Below are 14,910 nucleotides of genomic sequence, written 5' to 3' on the forward strand. Positions count from 1 at the left end.
AATCTAGTGACAATGATCTTATTTGCCAAATTTGCCATAAATCTAGTCACACTGCTGATGCATGTTGGCATAGGTATACTAAAAATTATATACCTCCAATAAGGTCTTTTGGTAGAGCTAGAGGATTTAAGGTTGCTCATATGACCAGCTTTGAACCATTTACTAAATTTAGACCTTATATTGCTTACTCTCATGCTATGAATTAATTTTCATATCAGACATCTGATATGAATCCATACTATACACTTGACACATTCTCTAGATTTGGAGTTGCTTATATTGCAAATTTTGAAGGACCAGCTGATCAGGGGTGGTACCTTGATAGTGGAGCAACACATCACTTGACTAATAACATAGCTAATATGAACATTAGAGAAGAATTGAGAGGTTCTGATCAACTTATCATTGGAAATGGCCAAGGTTTGCCTATAACACACATTGGTGATGCATTCTTTACTTTTAAAAGTTCAAATACTAAACACCATCACCCACAAATAGCACTTAAAGATATTCTACTTGTTCCTTCCATTACAAAGAACTTGCTGAGCATTTTTAAACTTACATCTGATAATCGCTTTTATGTTGAATTTGTTGGTAACATATGCTATGTAAAGTATTCTCTAAAGAGGCAGGAACTTCAACAAGGTCTTGCTGAGAAAGGATTATACAGGTTGTTACTCAAATCTTCACCATCATCATCAACACCATCTTCTTTCTTATCTTACAGTATTCCTTCCTCTACTACATCTCCTACACCACTATTTATGCTGTCATGTTGTTATATCAATTCTGCTTTTGATGGTGTTCAACTCAATAACTCAGACTTGAAGTCTTGTTTTCAATCTTCAGTTTCTTTATGTAAACCATCAATTAATAAAATTACTTTGCGATGTCTTCCTGCAAGCACCAAGAATCTTATCAATCTATTTTTGAACCTCCGAGGTTGTCCTAAATTAGAAAAGTAATGCAAGAAGAAAATTGGTTAAAATTGGCATAAAATAGCACACATTCCATTTGTCGATCTGTTCTCTATAGAGGAGAGTTCAAATTATTGCATGCGTCTATTTGAGAGGTATGTCAAGGCCTTCTCAACTAATCTTTCTCCTTATTTGGGGGGGGGGGGGGGAGAGACTAATTTTGACATTAAAAATATAACTTTCTGCATATAAAAGAAAATGCAGGTAACACAATTCTTTCGAAAGGTTGTTGTGCCTCTTTAAGAGTTCCAAGCAGTTAAATCAAGATGCTAAACTACATGTACGTAAGAATGCTCTTTTATTCATCTATTTATTTTCCTTTTTCATGTGTCGAAAAGAAAAGAAAAATTAGTGAACTTTACACTTATTTTACTTATCAAAGAGTTCATACTGAGAAACATAGTTTTAAGTCAGTGTTCAAGCCTACGGAGTCTCTCTGTAAATCATGGATATTGATTGTTAGTTTTTCACTCATTTCCACTCACTTTTACAATTCTTTTAATTTTCTCTGGTGTGTTTAGAATCACTTATCTGCCAATGCCTTCCCAATAAGAAAGAAAAGCCAACGTGTTGAACTGAACTACAAATCTGGGTTTGTGGTCGTGTACGACGTGTCGGTTGTTTAGTCCAGAGATGGGTGACATGTCGATTATCTCGAATTAGAACGTTGTATGACAAGGCTACTCAGTCAGCCAGTTGAATAAGTTGGGCACGTGATGTAACACGTGCATTACTTGCTCAAAACGGTAGATGGAGGCAGCGTGTTTTACGAGATTGTAACACGTGTCCAAAAGCTATTTTAAACGGCTGGTAAAGCTGTTAAAAGGCGCGGGAAATTTCTACCAGTGACGTTGTGCTGGCTTCTGGGGTTATTTCTAGAAGCAATCTTTTGTTGTATATTTAGCCTCGTGAGTTGTTATGTGGCTAGATCGAGAGTGTGACAGTTTCTCTAAAAAAACTTGTATCTTGATAAGCTAAATCAGTGAAAGCTTGTTCTAATTTTTACAGTGGATGTAGGCCACATTGTGGTTGAACCACTATAATCCTCTTGTGTTTGTGTGTGTGATTGTTTCAGCATCTTGTTGGTTTGATTTCTGTGTTTCCAGATTATCGTATCAGTTTTATCTTCAAGTTCATTTTGGTTATCAAACATTCTTAAGTTAAAGATTTGATTGAGTGGATCTTGGGGGATCAAAATCGGTTTCTTGCTGGTTTTGGTCCAACACAAAGGATGTGCAAACCCAGCATAACACAAGAAACATACAAGTCTTTCCTTACTCATTAAACAGTGTTTGAGGGCTTTCCTCTAGTGTGTTATAACTTTGATAAGCACTTGTGTCAATTTCAACCAACATCTAAAAACTCTAAAAAAGGCATTTTTGTCATTGTCTTCAATGGTGGTTTTAAAATTTCTTTTAAAGAGTGAAAATATTGTTTGTTGATGTGATTTTTTTAGAATTGAGAAAGAATTTAATATACAGATTGTTTTTAAACCAATATCTGAAAATGAAAACAATAAATCCCGTTTTCTAGTTTTTCCGTAAAAATAGATATTTAATATGTTAAAATAAACTTGTGAATGGGGTGTGTTTTTGCAAGTTTGGAGCAATGATAAATGTCAGAGTGCAGAGCATAAAGAGTGGTGGAGGTTCTTGCTTCCACTTTTCTTCATCCCCTGCTCACCATGCCTTACTGAAGCCCTTCAACGAGCTAGTAAACAAGCTGAGTTCTGGCGATCCAGTTCCTTGATGTATGAGGCACATGCTAGAACTTCAATATTACTATTAGAACTATGCCTTGTTTTAGCAGTCATTTACATCATGCCTGTAGATTAAGAACAAGGCATATGGTAGAACTTCTATATTGTAACTGATAGGCTCTTCCCAACAAGCTTAGCTTTCGGATATGGCGGTTACTTAATGTCTGCATTTGCTTTTCTATATCTGCATGACTGCAGTCATTTCTATCTTGCCTAAGTAGCTTAAACTTCTGGGTATTAGTGATTTCTCGATCGCTTTTATCATATCTCAATAGTCATTTCTTGAGGTACAAAATCGTGCCAAGTTTCAATAGTCTTGGAGAAAATTAAAAGGTGCTTGGGAAACTGATGCTGTGTAGCCAATTCCTTTTATTACCAAATGTGTACTATTACATTATTCGTGGAAAATCTATTAATTTATTTGATATTAATTAATCAATAAATTATTAAATTATGACATTGTTATTATTGGATATGAATAATATAAAAAATAAATCAAAATATCATAAAGATATTGTTGTTGTTGTTATTATTGTTGTTGTTGTCGTCGTTGTGGTCATTAGAAACAATTTATTTTATAATTAAAATTGATTTTTTCCTTTTCTATATTAAGTGAGTTTTCATTTAGGCATCATTTGGGATTGGGGTTAAAATTTAATAAGTTACTTATTTCATAATTTTTAACAAAAAATATATATATTTGATAAATTTCATAAAAGTTGTTTATTTTATAATTTTCTCCATTTTGATAATAACTTTTAAAAGTAGGTAGAGTTTTGTTCCTGAGTTTTTTTTTTCCTTTTTTTGGTAAGTAGCTCATTAAATAAGCTATGATACATTTTTAAAATTCTTATTATAATTTTAATATTTTAACAAAAAGATAGTTATGTCTTATTTTTCTATGCACTCTAATATATAAACTATTAGATATCATATCATTACCATAATCAAATTACCGCTACTATACGTTCTCTTCAGTATCAAAGCTTTATCCTATAAATTCATATTTTTTATTATACTTTTATTTTTCTATTATAAGAATCAATAAGATTTGTATATGATTATGTAAATTTTCTTTGAACTATGAACAATTTCACATAAAAGCTAAAGATAACTTTTGAAATTGCAATTTCATAACCGTGACTTTTAATGTTCAATATATTTATATTTTTTCGATAACCAAGGTGTTTATTGTAAAAAGCTTAATGTGAATGTAATGCATATTACTTCATTTTATTTGAATTATGTATTAGTATAAATTTTTTATCATTTTATAAAGTTCATTATATTTTTATTTAATTGATTTTTTCACTTTATATAATTTTACGTGTTTTAAAAGAAAAATGTATGTCTAAATATCACTAAACATACTCTAAAAAATAAAAGGTAATTTAAATTTATATCTTTTTAGTTATTATATAATAAAACAATATTACCAAACACATATACACTACTTTTTAAGCTTACAACATTTCTAACAACACAGTTTACTAAACAATAAACTTCTTTTTTACTCAACAACTTATTTTATCCGCACAGCAGAAAAATAACTTATTTAATTAGCCACCGCAATGCCTTATAATAATTTAATTAAATTATAAATGACATGTCGTACACTTATACTCATGGGTGAAATATGTATGTAATGTCATTTATGTGCTCAAAATATAAACAAAAAGTCATATATTTGATTAATTTATAAACTAGATGTCATACATTTTTTAATTCAAAGTAAAATACATACACAATGTCATCTATGTTCTGAAAACAAAAACGACATATCATGCTACTTATTAATATTTACCATAGGTTTACTATGTGATGAAGTTGTAAATGACATGTCATACGTCAATGAACAAATATTTATTTTCTCTTCTTTTCTATCTTCCAACTTAATAGTTAATACCAAACTAACAAATCACTCGTTAACTGAGTGGTGAGCACCTCCTCACTTCATTTTAAAGCATTTCACCCTTAGACAAGATCAATTAGATGGTTGATCAAGAAACTATTATACTAGGTGTTAAGCAAATTAAAGAAACATGGAACTTTAGTCAGGAACTTTAATTAAAAGGATAAAACATCAACTTTATGAAGTGGCATTTGCGAGCACTCAATATTTTTATATTGTGTACTCAACTATTATTAGTATGTAAAGCAGTCAAGAATATTTGCTGAACACTAAATTTCAACTGATTACCAACGAAAAGTCCTCATACATACCGAATCTATCACTCGATGTGAAAATTACTTAATTATTAATTAATTAATCACGGTGAAATAATCGTTCTTTTAACCCTGCTTGGTGCTTCGGCTATGTATGTCTCTTGTCCACTAATTGAATCATTGATTCTTTCGCTGCTATTATTATATGATCCATTTTGTGACGCTTCAGACAAAATTAACCATGCAAGCACAAACGTCACACAATTTTCCAACTCTTCCCTGCCCGAAAATCCCATCCAGATTCAATGTTATGTTGTTAACTCCCTATCTTGCATGGTTACAGTAAATTTTCCTTTACCACTTAGGGTTTGGGTCAATTATACTTTTAGTATCTGTATTTTTTTAAAATTACCCAATGCGGCTTTATGGGTAGTTCTACAATAGTTGGCACTAATTTTTCAAAGATAAAATTGCATTATTTTTTAATATAATTTAAAATTAAAATAAGTCTAACATGCAATAGATTAAAAAAATAATTATTATTATGTAAATTATATTAACTGCTGGGTAATTATTAAAGATATAGAGACTTACTACATAATTAGCTCAAAAATCCTCTAGGCTGAAAGAGCCTTTACCCCACTATAAATAAACTGCCTCAATTACTCTCTTTTATGTCAAACTATACATTAGACTTTAATACATTATTGTCTTAGCTATAGCCATGGGAGAAGCTGATGAAGCTTTCGTTCAAGCCCTAGAACACAGGCCTAAACTCTCAATAACTGAAGATGACGGCATACCCTTGATCGATCTCTCACCTTTGAGCTCTCCTAATGGCGCCAACACCAAACACATTGATGACCTTGTGGTGGAGATAGGTAATGCATGCAAGACATGGGGTTTTTTCCAAGTGATCAACCATGGAGTGCCATTAGAAAAGAGGCAGAAAGTAGAAGATGCTATGAGAAAATTCTTCGCGCAGCCATTGGAGGAGAAAAGGAAGGTGAGGAAAGATGAGAAGAAGGCGGTGGGGTACTATGACAATGAGCATACCAAAAATGTTAGAGACTGGAAAGAAGTATTTGATTTTGTTGCAGATAAGCGTATTTTGATGGCAGCTTCACATGAGCCTGAGGACAAGGAAGTTCCTGAGACGTTCAATCAATGGCCTGATTATCCTCCTGAATTAAGGTAAAGTTAACTCTTATATTGTGATAGTGAAGTTTGAGTACTTAACGATAATTTGATCATTGCAATATAGTGGACCTATTTGATTTGAATAGATAATTATATCGTTTTCATTTGTTTCTTTATCATTATTTTTTGAAACAATATGTTTTTCATTTATATTTTTTCTTTGTAGTACAAGTTCTTAAAGGTTCAAGAGATCTCAAATCAAGAGATAAATATTCTAATCCTTTAGTACAAGCATCTAAAAGAATTTTTCCTTTTAGGCATCTAATTGACATTTTGATTACTATCTTTGTGTTATCGAATTTAATAAGCTTGAGAGTAATTAGCAAATCTAAATTGGTGACGTGAATTTTCTCATGGTTGGAGAGAAGTCACAATATAGTCCATAAGAGGTACTCATTGACAAGGTAAACAACCATAAGAAGCTGATTCGTACGTGTTAAATACCACTCAAATGGTTATAATTGGTTGTTGGTCAGTATGAGAACTTGTAATCTTTTGGAGCCACCGTATATACTTTGATTAATGCAAAAGTTTAATTTTGCAAGAAAAGATTCAATGATAGGACTTTAGTTATGAGTTTTTCTTTGGTATGCTTTACAGAGAGTCATGTGAAGAATATGCTAGAGAAGTGGAAAAACTTGCTTACAAGTTGATGGAACTTATAGCCCTAAGCCTGGGACTCCCAGCAAGGAGGTTCAGTAGCTTCTTCGAAGATCCAACCAGATCTGTTAGACTTAATCACTATCCGCCATGCCCAGCTCCTCACCTAGCTCTAGGTGTCGGTCAACACAAGGACCCTGGTGCCCTTACCATCCTTGCTCAAGATGATGTCGGAGGTCTTGAGGTGAAGAGAAAATCAGATGGAGAGTGGGTTCGCATCAAACCCACCCCGGGTGCTTATATCATAAATGTCGGTGACATTCTTCAGGTAATTCGTAATAGCCAGCTTAAGTTTTTTGTTCAAACGGTTAATAATTACTAATATGGTGTCAAAAATCAAAATTTCGTGTTCGATACACTTTTTTTTTTTTTTAATGCCAATAGAATCTACGTAATTGTGCAGGTATGGAGCAATGATGTTTATGAGAGTGTGGAGCATAGGGTTACGGTGAATTCTGAGAAGGAAAGATTTTCAATTCCATTTTTCTTCAGCCCACCACATTACACAATGGTGAGACCATTAGATGAGCTTACAAATGAGCAAAATCCTGCTAAATACAGAGCATACAATTTGGGAAAATTTTTAGCCACTAGAAGGCAAAGTAATTTCAAAAAGCTTGATGTTGAGAACATTCAAATTTCTCATTTCAAGGTACAAGAGTTAGCTAACGAGTTGGATGGAGCACTCTCTATTAACAAGAAGTAATTAATTTAAATTTGCTTTGTAGTTAGCGAAATTACATATGTAGTGTGTTTCATCTTTGAATTGATCAACCTGTCTGTGAATATATTATGCGATGGAAATAATGGAATTTGCAATAATGCCATCTGCTAGTTGGTGAATTAATTTTTTTTTTTTTTTTATAGATTGGATAGTAGTTTTGGGAAATCAATCCCATGATTCTTGCTAATACAATATATCTGGTGCTTATCTGTCTTCATCCATGTTCTGGTAATAAAAACGACACATCCTATAGTTTTTATAGATATTTACGACAAATCAACCACTTGCTGAACTAGTAAACAACGGGTCACGCATCAATTAAATTTTTACTTATTGTCAATTTTTTCATGTACTGAATTACCTAGGTCTTAATTAAGGAGTTTAAAAAAAAAAAAACATTGGGCTCAACCAGATGGTCGGAGGGCCAGATAGGGTTCTAATTTTGCAGGCCCGTGCTTGTATTAAAAAATTGGATCGCAATTCAAGGCCCAATTATTAATCTTAATTTTTAATTTTATTTTTCTAATACACATGTTTTTAATGTAAGGGGTGTGTTTTGCATTGTATTATATTGTATTATATTAATCTGTAATGTAATATTATACTTAGTGTAGTACGGATTATATTACTTAAAATAATAAATTTTATTTTAATTTAATATTTTTGTTCAATTAATATTTTACGATTCATTTGTATTTTAATACTATTTATATTGAATTAATAATTTAAATTTATATAATTAAAATAAACAATTTTCACTGTCAGTCACCCTAAACTGTGGCCGGCTGCTATGGGTCATATTTTAGTGTTATTCGAACTATATTTTGGTATCATTAAAATTCTTATTATTGGGACTCGTAATGGTGCAATTATTACTTAAAAGGAAATTTTCATTTGTCATAGATCTATATTCAAAGTCTCGGTTTTTTTTTTTTTGTAAATTTACGTCAAACGGAAGCTTTTCTACTAATAATAATTGCACCATAGTATGGGCCCCGACAATAAGAATTCTAATGGTACCAAATTTTTGTGTAAAACACGATGTTATGTGGTGGCCACGGGTAGTCTGTAGCCATCGAACTGTCGCTGACAGTTCATTAGCACTAGCCGCGACATATTTGAGTTTTTAATTTTATTTAGTATTATGTATTTTTATTATTTTAATTAAAGAAACTCAAAACAAAAAAAAAAAGCTAATGTGAATAGTGCCATATTACACAAACTCGATCCCTCCTTATACTCATTTTAATATGCAACTCTTAGAATATAATTAGGCCATTGTACTTTTTAGGATTATAATATTTATGGAATAAATCATTTAATACAATGCCGATCATTTGTATAAGAATTTCCATGCGAGCTAAAAGAAGCTTTTGTTTTGTCTAAGCATCAAAGCATCATTTCTTCCAAAAACTAGGAAACAAGCCAAATCACTCATCTCACAAGCAACAACTTCTTTTTGCATTGTAGATAAACTGCTAAAAGAGACTTTGGCTCAATATTTTCACATTCCATTAATATATTTCTGACGTTACAAGAATATTTAAGGAATTTCAAGATATTCAATACTTTAAGAATTTTACAAGTTATATTATACATTTATAATTTTATCAATTAATTATCTTTAATGTATAAAATAATCATTTGATTAAAGTAAAATTTCTTTGTATATAATTAATTTTATTTATTTTTAATTTAGAAGGTTAAATTACACTTATACAGTTTAGGGATAAAATAAACTTTTGTAACAAAAAAATTTATTAGCTTTAACAGTTTAGTAGTAAAATGATAAAATTGAAACATTAAGTGGGAAAAATTAAATATCAGAAAACTTTGATGGTAAAGTGATATAACAAAAAACATTAACTGATAAGATGATAACATAATAATAGGTGGTAAAAAGATAATATCCCATATTTTTATTTTAAAAAAATAAAAATTAGAGTTTCATTTGAACTCTACTATATTCACAAGTTAAATTTATATATTTGGATATGTTTAGAATTTAGATGCTTTCGAATTTTAGACTAGAGGGAAAAAAAAAGGGGCAAGCAATAAAAAAGAGTGTAAATAAATAAATTAATTAAAAACAAGCTGACGTGTAAATGGTATCGTGTCCAAATTGAATTATTAATGTTTTCCAGACTCCAAACATGATGCTTGTTTTGGTGGATTAATATTAATTTTTGAATTGGACGACTTCTCTGCTTCTGGGAAACCAATTCAAAGATTCTTGCTGATACGCTGTGGTGAAAACTTGTCTTTATAACTTATTAATTACATATGTTCATATAAAGGATTCAATGATGAAATTAATATGAACGTGAAGCAAGTAATTTACATAATTTCGATGTAACAGAGAAATTTTATGGACTCAGGATCTTTGATAACATGGGGTTAAATTATAACTTGATAGCATACATTTTTATGAAAGTGAGTGCATATAAAAAAAAAAAATTAGGTATAGTAAGTAATGCAACATCAAAAAATATTATTCTAAACAAAATATATATAATTAATAAAATTAGTCTCATATTCAATTAAAATGACGGATTACTCTTTTAATATTGAAGTCTAAAGGTCACTTTATAAGAGTAAATTAGCTATAAATAGTGTTTCTGCTATTTTTATAGAAACAGATTCAAGAACACATAAGAAAATAATAGTGGAACTTTTTGAAAGTGAATCTGGGCACCTTTTAGAAGGCACACCCTCTACTCTTTGATTTAGCTGAACAAAAATTAAAGTGAGATGACAAAATAATTGAATAAAAATTAAAACATTTGCCATTTCGTCAAATATGCATCATAATTTCACATTCAACATTTCCTCTTTGTTTGAGGTCCCTTTAATAAATCAACAAAATAATTATGCATCTATATAAAAAGAATTCCCACAAGAAATTGTTTGTTTTAATAGCTTTAATCTCTAAAATAAATGAGGAAAAATCCTAGTAGGCTGACCAAAATTTGTCACTACATATGAGAAAGCTCAGAAATTTCAAGAAGCTTAATGTTGAGACCTTTCAAATCCATCGCAATTATTTAAACAGCCAGAGGAATTAACAGTCTCCATCCACAAATAGTATGTATGTACGTACGTACTCAGGTGTATGTACATTACACGGAATGAAACTAATTTTTTAGGAATATTATCATCTTACCACTTAATTGGTTTCTGACAATTACTTCATCTCACTTAATGTTTCAATTTTTATCAATTTTCCACTAAATTATTAACTTCATTAATAAATTACTAGTGTCACAAGAATATATTAGGAATTTCATTATATTCAATATTTTAAGAATTTTACAAAGTTTAGTATTTATAACTTTATCAACTAATTATTTTAAATGTATAAAATAATCAGTTGATAAAAGTATAATTTCTTTGTATATAATTAATTTTTATTTTTTTAATTTAGAGAGTTGAATTACATTTACATAGTTTGTGGACAAAAAAAATTTTATTATAAATTTTGTCAAAATATATATTAATTTTAGTAGTTTGGTAGTAAAATGATAAAATTGAAACATTAAATAAAAAATTAATTATAAAAAAATTTTGATGATAAAGTGATATATCGATAGACATTACGTGATTAAATTATAATATAAATATATAATAGTGGGTGGTAAAATGACAATATTTCATATTTTGATATAAAAAGATAAAAATTAGCGTTTCATGAACTCTACCATATTCAGAAGTTAACTTTATATATTTGGATCCTGGAATTTTAGATGCATTCAAATTTTAGATTAGAGAGAGGAAAAAAAAAAGAAAAAGGAAGCAATAAAAAAGAATGCAAATAAATAAATAAATTACAAACGAGCTGACGTGTCGAAGGTATCGTATCCAAATTGAATTATTAATGTTTTCCAGATTCCATATATTATACATATTTTGACGTTTTTTTTTTTTTTTGGACACATTATTCAGGCAATGCAATGCAAGCACAAACGTCACATATATCTTCCAATCCTTCACCTGCCCCAAAATCCAGTCTAGATTCAATCTTATGTTAACTCCATATCTTCATCCCATAAATAAATATTAAGAACCACTTTTACCTCATCAGTAGTGAATCAATCACCTGCAGCTAGCCAGCCATGGGAGAAGTTGATGAAGCTTTCGTTCAAGCCCTTGAGCACAGGCCTAAACTCTCCGTAACCGAAGCCGAGGGCATACCCTTAATTGATCTCTCAGCTTTGAGCGCCGCCAACACCAATATTAAAAACCCTGACAGTACCATTCGTGACCTGGTTGTGGATATAGGCAATGCATGCAAGAACTGGGGGTTCTTTCAGGTGATCAACCACGGCGTGCCATCGGATAAGCGCCGGAGCCTAGAAAATATGGCGAGGAAGTTTTTCGAGCAGCCGTTGGAGGAGAAGAGGAAGGTGAGGAGAGATGAGAAGAAGGTGGTGGGGTATTATGACACCGAGCATACCAAAAATGTTAGAGATTGGAAAGAAGTGTTTGATTTTGTCGTGAAGAGCCCTTGTTTGATGCCAGCTTCATCTGATCCTGAGGACAAGGAAATAGCTGAGACGTACAATCAGTGGCCTGATTATCCTCCTGAATTCAGGTAAAGTTCATTTCTTAATTATATTGTGTTGGTGAAATTAATTTTAATACTTAAGTATTATGACTTGGAGAGAATTCTAAATTTAAAAGAGAATTCTGATCCTTTAATATGCAAGTCAATCGAACAAGAGTTTGTACTTTTTTTAAAACACCTAATGGGCATTTTAATTAGTGTCTTTGTGCTATCGAATTTAATAAGCTTCAGAGTTAAGAAAATCCAAATTGGTGACCTGAATTTTCTCATGGTGGAGGATAGTCACAATATATAGTCCATAAGAGGTATTTGTCGGCAAAATAAACTACCATAAGCAGTTGAGTAGTGTTGAGTACCACTCAAATAATTTTAATTGGTTGTTGGTCAATTTGAAAGCTCGTATAATAATATTTTGGAGCCAAGCATGCTCTGATTAATTGCAAAAGTTAATGTAGCAATTATAGTATTCATTTATTTATTTACTTTTGGCATGTGCTTGACAGAGAGGTATGTGAAGAGTATGCTAAAGAAGTGGAAAAACTTGCATACAAGTTGATGGAACTTATAGCCCTGAGCCTGGGACTCCCACCAGACAGCTTCAATGGCTTCTTCAAAGATCAAACCACCTTTGTTAGACTTAATCACTACCCACCGTGCCCAGCTCCCCACCTCGCCCTCGGCGTCGGCAGACACAAGGACGCCGGCGCCCTTACCGTCCTTGCTCAAGATGATGTCGGAGGTCTTGAGGTGAAGAGAAAATCAGACGGGGAGTGGGTTCGCGTCAAACCCACCCCGGATGCTTATATCATAAATGTTGGTGACATTATTCAGGTAATGACTAGCTTAAGCTTTTTGATCAAACAGTTAATAATTATTAATATGTTTGTCAAAATTGAATTTTCGTGTTCATCATATACACTTTTGTTCTCAATAATGTCTATGTAATTCTCCAGGTATGGAGCAATGATGCTTATGAGAGTGTGGAGCATAGGGTTATGGTGAATTCTGAGAAGGAAAGGTTTTCAATTCCATTTTTCTTCTTCCCATCTCATTACACAATGGTGAAGCCATTGGATGAGCTTACAAACGAGCAGAATCCTGCTAAATACAGAGCATACAGTTGGGGGAAATTTTTAACTACTCGAAAAGGCAGTAATTTCAAGAAACTTGATGTTGAGAACGTTCAAATTTATCACTTCAGGGTACAAGAGTTAGCCGATAAGCTGGAAAGAGCACTCTCTATAAACAGCAAGTAATTAATTTAATTATAAATTCACACACATATACATGGAGTGTGTATCATCTTCGAATTCTTCCTATATGTGAATATATTATGTGATGGAATAATGGGATTTGCAATAATGTCATCTGCTAGTTGGAGTCAATGTGTCACATTAATAAAATATTGTTTTCTGGATCTTATGGTTCCTCTGCTTTTTGTGAGATTAATAAATAATGTGGTGCCTATCTGTCTTTATTAATTATTAACTATGTACGTTCATATAAATGATTTAACAATGAAAGATAGGACGTGAAGCAAAATATATAATGAAAACGAAACTTTTTGATATAAATATTTTTTAAGTGTGAGCATTTGCATATTTTAAAACGTACCCTTCAATTTAAACCTCTCGTACTCTTTGAATTTGAAGTTGAATAAAAACTAAAGTCAGATGATAAAATTATTGAATAAAAATATTAAAATCCAGCTGATTTTGGTTTTCAACTTCTAATAAAATTTAGCTGATTTCGACGATCTTATCAACAAATCCACTGATAGGCACAAGCAAATATGGAGGCCCAACAACTTTCTACCTGCCCAAATTGAAATTGTTTCTGAAAATAAAAGAAATATTTAATGAAAAGGAAAGCCCATTAAAGGCAACCAATAAAGCCGAATACTGAATTATTGACTCTCTCAATATTTGTATGATTGTTGAGGGTACAGCCAGAAGCACCCTGATGTGACACGTGTCAATAATCTTTGTCATTTAATGAGTGGAATAAAGACTTCTTACATTGAGAAGGGTATTTTCACTATTAGCCCCTGACTTTTGTCCAAACCACAGTTTGATGGAATTTTTGTCCAAATTAACACTAACATCCCATTCCCTTAACCAAGCTTTTGGTTGACTGCTAAAGTCAGGAATACATTAGTAGCTTTAGAAGCAGAAATCAACAACCTAAAATTTTGTAAAACAAATAAAAATAAAATTATCTTCATTTCTCATCCTTTGAATATATTTTCTTAACTTACTTTTTTTTATTATATAAAGTGATGTATTTATACGTATGGAGTGTTTCTAAATTACATGTATATCTTTTTTTAACTTGCATCATCAATATTAAGTTAGTTTTTTTATTTCTATGAAATTCTTAGTCTAAATCATTATTTTATTTGTGTTTTGGTATAATTTATATTGTTAGTCTTTTAAAATTATTTGTTGATTATAAATAATTTCTTTATACATTAGCTATCTCATTTCTTGGCACGTCTGCTTTGATTCAAATCAGGGGCATATATGTATTTCTATTCATTTAGTCATCCATGTTAACAGTCAATCAAAAGCTCGGTCAGCCCAAGGGAGGTAAGTGTAAATTTGGATATAAAATCTATCAAACTATAGATTGGAAAAAGTGTGGGGGCTGCCAGTGAAAAATACCCGTTTTGGAATTGTTTGCTGGGTCACGCATGTGTGTCTCTTTTGCTTTTTTGACTCAGCTGCAATGAGCTTTATTTATATGTTTATCTTATTACAATTTTTGAATTTTTATAATTTGACACCTACAAGAACTACCTTAGTGGCATGTGGGATAAGGTTTTGTTCAAAATTTTATTTGGAGCAGACTCAAGTCTCTT

At 31.3% G+C, this 14,910-nt stretch overlaps 2 protein-coding genes across 2 annotated transcripts; both read left to right on the plus strand.

Moving 5' to 3' along the window:
• Positions 1-5,538: 5,538 nt before the first annotated feature.
• Positions 5,539-7,603, plus strand: LOC102607952 (protein DMR6-LIKE OXYGENASE 1-like). Its single transcript, XM_052432434.1, has 3 exons — positions 5,539-6,096; positions 6,703-7,030; positions 7,166-7,603. The coding sequence occupies exons 1-3, from the start codon at positions 5,627-5,629 to the stop codon at positions 7,466-7,468; spliced, it is 1,101 nt and encodes a 366-aa protein (XP_052288394.1). The 5' UTR covers positions 5,539-5,626; the 3' UTR covers positions 7,469-7,603.
• Positions 7,604-11,426: 3,823 nt separating this feature from the next.
• Positions 11,427-13,467, plus strand: LOC102626804 (protein DMR6-LIKE OXYGENASE 1-like). Its single transcript, XM_006479334.4, has 3 exons — positions 11,427-12,077; positions 12,554-12,881; positions 13,004-13,467. The coding sequence occupies exons 1-3, from the start codon at positions 11,599-11,601 to the stop codon at positions 13,304-13,306; spliced, it is 1,110 nt and encodes a 369-aa protein (XP_006479397.2). The 5' UTR covers positions 11,427-11,598; the 3' UTR covers positions 13,307-13,467.
• The last annotated feature ends 1,443 nt before the right edge of the window (positions 13,468-14,910 follow it).

This window comes from Citrus sinensis, chromosome 8 (assembly GCF_022201045.2).
Source record: "Citrus sinensis cultivar Valencia sweet orange chromosome 8, DVS_A1.0, whole genome shotgun sequence".
NCBI classification, from domain to species: Eukaryota; Viridiplantae; Streptophyta; class Magnoliopsida; order Sapindales; family Rutaceae; genus Citrus; species Citrus sinensis.

Coding starts and splice junctions, on each gene's coding strand:
- LOC102626804 (XM_006479334.4), top strand. CDS start 11,599: ATGGGAGAAGTTGATGAAGCTTTCGTTCAAGCCCTTGAGCACAGGCCT. Junction 12,078..12,553: donor GATTATCCTCCTGAATTCAG/GTAAAGTTCATT, acceptor TGTGCTTGACAG/AGAGGTATGTGAAGAGTATG. Junction 12,882..13,003: donor ATGTTGGTGACATTATTCAG/GTAATGACTAGC, acceptor GTAATTCTCCAG/GTATGGAGCAATGATGCTTA.
- LOC102607952 (XM_052432434.1), top strand. CDS start 5,627: ATGGGAGAAGCTGATGAAGCTTTCGTTCAAGCCCTAGAACACAGGCCT. Junction 6,097..6,702: donor GATTATCCTCCTGAATTAAG/GTAAAGTTAACT, acceptor TATGCTTTACAG/AGAGTCATGTGAAGAATATG. Junction 7,031..7,165: donor ATGTCGGTGACATTCTTCAG/GTAATTCGTAAT, acceptor GTAATTGTGCAG/GTATGGAGCAATGATGTTTA.